Raw genomic sequence first — 7500 nt, 5'->3', positions numbered from 1 at the left:
ATTGTGTATGTGGTATGCATGCATGTATTTAGCTGTTTGAGTGTACAGTAGCTTTTGTGTACGAGCGTCTCTCATCCCTCTCGTCTCCCTCTCAGCCTTTGACATGTCAGATGAACAAGAGAAAGGAGAGGACACTGGACAAACTGCTGATAAGACAGGTAGAGTGGTGGAACATGCCCTCTCAAACCATGACTATTGTATAGTGTGTGTGTGTGTGTGTGTGTGTGTGTGGATACCAGGGCTCAGCGTTAACTTTTAATTCTGTCAGGCAGGACCGCTTACTGTAAGTAAAAAATACACAAGAGAGAAATATCTTTAAAACCAATTATATTTTCTATTTGGCGGTATGGCTCTGTTCAGAGTAAGTTCCCTGTCTTTCCATGAGCTCCGTGGAAAAGCCTTGACAGGGAACAGCAGCATCCTCAGGGGACTACCCTCACAGTTTAAACTGGTAGAGTAACTCTATTCCCCCCAGAACAGAGCAAGCAACAATGACAACAGCATGTCATTATTTTAAGTTAAACCACTTTGAGGTGGAGCTGGGGAGGAGGTGAAAGCAATGCAGACTGACGCAGCTTAAATAAGGCGCCCTTATGAAAGAGAATACTTGCGAGCGAATGGAGCGGTCCGCTGAGCGGAACAGCTGATGTGGGCTGTGTTTGGCATAGCCAATAAGAAACTGACAGCTGACGGCGGGCTTGACTACGCGGCCTGCCAGAGCTAATGCAGAATGCGTGATTAGTGGTTGCCAGCTCAACTGTGAACCGATTCTCATCATCTTTATAATTTTACCGTGTGTGTGTGTGTGTGTGTGTGTGTGTGTGTGTGTGTGTGTGTGTGTGTGTGTGTGTGTGTGTGTGTGTGTGAGAGCAGATTCAGGAAACCAGCTGGTCAAACAGGAAGTCTCTCAGGAGGGATCAGTGACATGGCAAACATATCACCAGTACTGTAAAGCTGCAGGAGGTTAGACACACACACACACACACACACACACACACACACACACACACTAACACACTCACATGAACACACTCACGCGTACAGGAGGTACACATACACACACACTGTCTTAGATCACATGCACTTGGATACTGTACCAATTTCCACTAATCTCTTCAGATTCTCCCGTGCTGCTGTTCATTGTGCCCGTGTCTGTGTGCCTGTCTGTCTGTCTGTGTGCCTGTCTGTGTGCCTGTCTGTCTGTGTGTGTGCCTGTCGGTGTGTCTGTCTGTGTGTGTGCCTGTCTGTGTGCCTGTCTGTCTGTGTGTGTGCCTGTCGGTGTGTCTGTCTGTGTGTGTGCCTGTCTGTGTGCCTGTCTGTCTGTGTGCCTGTCTGTGTGCCTGTCTGTCTGTGTGCATTCCAGGTTATATTCTGTTCTTTTTTATCATGCTGAGCTTTGCTTTGCTGGTTTTGACGACGATCTTCGGCAACTGGTGGCTAGGTTACTGGCTGGAACAAGGATCTGGGGTACGTGTATACACACACACACACACACACACACACACACACACACACACACACACACACACACACACACACATAAATTCAACACACACAAACGTAGGAACATTGCAATGTTTTGCGTTGCAGAACTGGACCAACTCCACTGATGAGGGGGTCTCTGCAGCGGACGTCTCCCTGAACCCTGACCTCCAGTTTTACCAGCTGGTCTATGGCCTCTCTGTGGTTGCCATGGTAATCTTCAGCCTTATCAAAGGCTACTCCTTCACCAAGGCGATGCTACGTGCCTCTTCTAGACTCCATGACACCATGTTTCATAAGGTAAGAAACATTCATGCACACACTGGACACACACACACACACGCACGCACGCACGCACGCACGCACGCACGCACACACACACACACACACACACACACACACACACACACACACACACACACACACACACACACACACACACACACACACACACACACACACACACACACACACACACACACACACACACACACACACACACACACACACACAGTACTCACACACACACACAGCCATGATGCCTAACCTGTGCATCTCCGGCAGATCATGTTCAGTCCGATGAGTTTCTTTGACACCACACCCACGGGCCGCATAATGAACCGGTTCTCCAAGGACCAGGACGAGCTGGACTCCAGTCTGCCCTTGAACATGGAGAACTTCCTGCTGCACTGCCTCATCATCACCTTCACCATCGTCACCATCGCCGCCGTCTTCCCCTTCATGCTCGTTGCCCTGGCCGTGCTCGGACTAGTCTTCGTTCTCATCCTCTAGTTAGTGTCTCACTTTGTGTGTGTGTGTGTGTGTGTGTGTGTGTGTGTGTGTGTGTGTGTGTGTGTGTGTGTGTGTGTGTGTGTGTGTGTGAGAGCATGAATCTGTTGTGACCGCAATTCATGTTGAGTAGCGTCTCACTGTGGGTGTGTGTGTGTGTGTGTGTGTGTGTGTGTGTGTGTGTGTGTGTGTGTGTGTGTGTGTGAGAGAGAGAGAGCATGAATCTGTTGTGACCGCAATTCATGTTATATATTATGGAGTACTATCTGTTTTACTCATACAAGTAGTAATGCTACTATTTGCCACAGCAGTGATGCTTTGTGTAAATCATATGAATGCTAATTGGAGTAGTGTCTCACATTTCTCAATGTTGCATTGTCTGTGACTGTGTGCACATGTCTGTGTCTAAGTGTAATATCGTAATATCATAGGATTTCAATGACAACTTTCAATGTGTGTGTGTGTGTGTGTGTGTGTGTGTGTGTGTGTGTGTGTGTGCGTATGTACTGTATGTCAAATTGTACGTTGTGCGGCTGCGTGGTCTGTGTGTTAGTTTGTTCAAGCAGTCCATACTTGAGATGAAGCGCATGGAGAACGTGAGCCGCTCACCGTGGATCTCTCTCACCACCTCAGTCATCCAGGGCCTCAGCACTATACACGCCTACGACAAGAGAGAGCAGTACGTCGAGCTGTAAGAACACATACACACACACGCACACACACTGTACTATACACGCCTACGACAAGAGAGAGCAGTACATCGAGCTGTAACAACACATACACATACACGCACGCACGCACACACGCACGCACACACACCGTACTATACACGCCTATGACAAGAGAGAGCAGTACATCGAGCAGTAAGAACACACACACGCACACAAAGACATACATCAAAGCTTCAACATACAGTATGTCAAGTTGACCTAAAACCCCAAATAGAGAGTCGTTCATTATCATTAACTCACTGCTACGCCAACAGTCATTGTCTTCTTCTAAACACAATTTGGGAGGAGCCCACAGGGATGATTGACATCAATTCACTCAGCCATCTTCCGCCGCCAGGATATTTATGCCGGCCTCCTTATGCATATGTCCCACCACGCCCCGGCGTTCGCAAACTTTATCCCTCCTTCTGTCCCTACTCCTCTATTTTACCAGTAGCCTAGTTTACTCATCCTCCTTACTCAGGGGGGTGCAAGCAGCCGTCACTCCATTGCGATGACCACTTCAGGCATTCCAGGAACACGGCCAGCTACCATGCCAACTCACGCTTAGCTTATTATTCCTCAGCAAATAGCAATCATACCAACAGGCAAACGAGAGAACTCACTGTTACCCCAATTTGACTGACATGTCAGTCATTTAATCATTATCTCACTGTTATCCCAACTGCACTTATACAGTGTGTTGGGTCAGACTCACCCATTGAATATTCATACAAATGTATTCATACAAATTATGTATGTATGTAATACATTTTTGCCTCAGTATGGAAACTGAAGTGTGTATGTGTGTGTGTATGTGTGTATTTGTGTGTGTGTGTGTGTGTGTGTGCACGTGTGTTATAGATTTAAAGACAAGATGGACAACAACTTGAACCACTTCCTGCTATTCAACTGTGGCATGCGCTGGCTTTCCTTCTGGCTGAACATCATTTCTGTGTCCTTTACCCTGATGGTGGCGCTGTTCGTGGTGCTCAGTCCAGACAGCATCAGCCCTTCTATGAAGGGCCTGGCTCTCTCCTGCACCATACAGGTGAGATATACACTGTCACTACACCTTACAGGTGTGCTGTGCTCCACCACTACACCTTACAGGTGTGCTGTGCTCCACCCCTACACTGTACAGGTGAGCAATACAATACACTGTCACTACACCATACAGGTGTGCTATATACCACCACTGCACCATACAGGTGTGCTATACACTGTCACTACACCGTACAGGTGTGCTGTGCTCCACCACTACACCGTACAGGTGTGCTGTGATCCACCATACAGGTGTGCTGTGCTCCACCACTACACCTTACAGGTAAGCAATACAATACACTGTCACTACACCATACAGGTGTGCTGTGCTCCACCACTACACTGTACAGGTGAGCAACAGCACCTGTGTGTTGATTACGTTAGTGGTCCAGTATTCAACTGATTATTCTATTTATTTATTAAGTAAGTATAGATCAAATCCAGCAACATTTCAACCATAGACTCAACCTTAGACTCGTCTCTAGACTCAGCTGCCTTAAGCCCAATTCACACCAAAGATTCCCGACGCAACGGGACAGAATTGCAGCGGTGTGAATTAGAAGTTGCACGTAGTTGCAAGCTGTTGCAGAGCATTCAACATGTTGAGTCGCAGTCGCAAGGTTTTAGAACGTCGCGGCTCGTCTCGTCTCGTCTCGTCTCGTCGGGACTCTTTGGTCTGAACCCTACTTTAGACTCCATCCTCATGCTCCGGCCTATCTAGATTCCACCGTAGACTCCGCCGTACACTCAGCCCTAGATTCAGTCCTGTATTAGATTAGATTAGAGTCAGTTTGGGTGCAATACAAGCACAAAGACAGTGAAATGCAGTATGTATACATATTCCACTCTAGACTCGAGAACATTTCAATCAGTGTATCTTTCTCCTCCCTTCTCTCTCCTTTGGGTCAACCCTGTTGTGTACATTCTGCTGTATTAGTGAATTGACTTGACTTGACTTGACTTGACTTCAGCTCACAAGGATGATGGAGAATGTTGTGAAGTTGAATATGGGACTGGAGGCCAAACTCACCTCTGCCGAGCGTCTGATGGAGTACATCACGGTATCTCTCTCTCTTTCTATTTCTCTCTGTGTCACTCTTTCTTTGTGACTATACTGTGAAAGGCCATCTTTCTGTGTGGTTTAGGCGATGCGTTATGTACCCTTGAATGTCAAAGCTGTATCATCTCTGAGAATATTTGAATCCTTCCTGTAAAAAAAATTTGATCGGTTGTTGGTGATTTGTGGTTGGATAAAGAATTGAAATGTGTGTGTTTGATGTGTGTGTAGGGTTGTGTATCAGAGGCGCCACGGCAGGTGAAGGGGGTTCACTCTCCGGATTGTTGGCCCCAACAAGGTTCCATCACCTTCAAGGACTACAGCATGCGTTACCGTGACAACACTCCCATGGTGCTCAACAACTTGCGCTTAACTATCTATCCCAAAGAGAAGCTCGGCATTTTGGGAAGGACCGGATCTGGTACACCATAGCTAATAACTACACACACACACACTCACTCACACACACACACAATTGTCATTTAAATCCTATGATATTACGATATTACACTTAGACACAGACATGTGCACACACTGTCACAGACAATGCAACATTGACAAATGTCTTGATTAGAAACGGGGATGGTGTGATAAATTGTGCAAAATTTAAGCGTAACACATAAAAATAAGATCATTTCTCCAGTACAAAACCGCATATGTGTGTGTGGTTGCGCGTAGGTAAGTCGTCTCTGGCCATGGCGCTGTTGCGCCTGTCTGAGCCAGCAGGGGGCACTGTGATGATAGATGAGGTGGACACCAGCTCCATTGGCCTGCAGGACCTCAGGAGTCAGCTGGCCATCATCCCTCAGGACCCGGTGCTCTTCCACGGAACAGTCAGGTACAGCAGGACACACACACACACACACACACACACACACACACACACACACACGTGCGCGCACCCACACCTACTAACTAACAAACACACTCACACACACATGCATGCTCGCACAAAAACTAACACACACACACACACACACACACTCAAACTCACATCAGTCCTCTTTCCTCCTACCCTGTTTGTGTGATTGTGTGTGTCCTGCAGGTATAACATGGACCCGTTTGATAAGTACAGCGATGAGGAGATCTGGCTGGCGCTGGAGAGGACCTACATGAAACCCAAGGTACTGTACAGTACGTCTTTGCCATGGACGTACAAGAACACTTCTATAGTCTATGGTCTCTGCTGGAGGACTTACATGAAACCCAAGGTACTGTACTGTACGTCTTTGCCATTGACATACAAGAACACTTCTATAGTCTATGGTCTCTGCTGGAGGACCTACATGAAACCCAAGGTACTGTACTGTACGTCTTTAACATTGACATACAGTACAAGAACACTTCTATAGTCTATGGTCTCTGCTGGAGGACCTACATGAAACCCAAGGTACTGTACTGTACGTCTTTGCCATGGACATACAAGAACACTTCTATAGTCTATGGTCTCTGCTGGAGGACCTACATGAAACCCAAGGTACTGTACAGTACAGTACGTCTTTGCCATTGACATACAAGAACACTTCTATAGTCTATGGTCTCTGCTGGAGGACCTACATGAAACCCAAGGTACAGTACAGTACATCTTTAACATGGACATACAAGAACACTTCTATAGTCTATGGTCTCTGCTGGAGGACCTACATGAAACCCAAGGTACTGTACTGTACATCTTTAACATTGACATACAAGAACACTTCTATAGTCTATGGTCTCTGCTGGAGGACCTACATGAAACCCAAGGTACTGTACTGTACGTCTTTAACATTGACATACAGTACAAGAACACTTCTATAGTCTATGGTCTCTGCTGGAGGACCTACATGAAACCCAAGGTACTGTACTGTACATCTTTAACATGGACATACAAGAACACTTCTATAGTCTATGGTCTCTGCTGGAGAGGACCTACATGAAACCCAAGGTACTGTACAGTACAGTACGTCTTTAACATGGACATACAAGAACACTTCTATAGTCTATGGTCTCTGCTGGAGGACCTACATGAAACCCAAGGTACTGTACTGTACGTCTTTAACATTGACATACAAGAACACTTCTATAGTCTATGGTCTCTGCTGGAGGACCTACATGAAACCCAAGGTACTGTACAGTACGTCTTTGCCATGGACATACAAGAACACTTCTATAGTCTATGGTCTCTGCTGGAGAGGACCTACATGAAACCCAAGGTACTGTACAGTACGTCTTTAACATGGACATACAAGAACACTTCTATAGTCTATGGTCTCTGCTGGAGAGGACCTACATGAAACCCAAGGTACTGTACAGTACAGTACGTCTTTAACATGGACATACAAGAACACTTCTATAGTCTATGGTCTCTGCTGGAGGACCTACATGAAACCCAAGGTACTGTACAGTACGTCTTTGCCATGGACATACAAGAACACTTCT

The 7500-nt window shown here is 46.5% G+C and overlaps 2 protein-coding genes across 2 annotated transcripts in view; one reads left to right on the top strand and one right to left on the bottom strand.

Moving 5' to 3' along the window:
• LOC134088594 (alpha-(1,3)-fucosyltransferase 7-like) overlaps window positions 1-7500 on the bottom strand; it is a 163173-nt gene that overhangs the window by 55186 nt on the left and 100487 nt on the right. The gene's annotated exons all lie outside the window — the stretch shown is intronic.
• Window positions 1-7500, top strand: part of LOC134089405 (ATP-binding cassette sub-family C member 12-like) — an 18358-nt gene that overhangs the window by 8552 nt on the left and 2306 nt on the right. The window contains exons 15-26 of the mRNA XM_062543848.1: window positions 96-158; window positions 874-963; window positions 1364-1473; window positions 1591-1782; window positions 2047-2273; window positions 2825-2962; window positions 3846-4032; window positions 4255-4308; window positions 4997-5086; window positions 5314-5503; window positions 5761-5920; window positions 6128-6206. Of these exons, the coding sequence (XP_062399832.1) occupies window positions 96-158; window positions 874-963; window positions 1364-1473; window positions 1591-1782; window positions 2047-2273; window positions 2825-2962; window positions 3846-4032; window positions 4255-4308; window positions 4997-5086; window positions 5314-5503; window positions 5761-5920; window positions 6128-6206 (1580 nt within the window). The remainder of the gene's footprint in view (window positions 1-95; window positions 159-873; window positions 964-1363; window positions 1474-1590; window positions 1783-2046; window positions 2274-2824; window positions 2963-3845; window positions 4033-4254; window positions 4309-4996; window positions 5087-5313; window positions 5504-5760; window positions 5921-6127; window positions 6207-7500) is intronic.

Source organism: Sardina pilchardus, chromosome 8 (genome assembly GCF_963854185.1).
Source record: "Sardina pilchardus chromosome 8, fSarPil1.1, whole genome shotgun sequence".
NCBI classification, from domain to species: domain Eukaryota; kingdom Metazoa; phylum Chordata; class Actinopteri; order Clupeiformes; family Clupeidae; genus Sardina; species Sardina pilchardus.
Note: the sequence above shows the minus strand (reverse complement) of the source record. Positions and strands in the feature narration are given on the sequence as shown.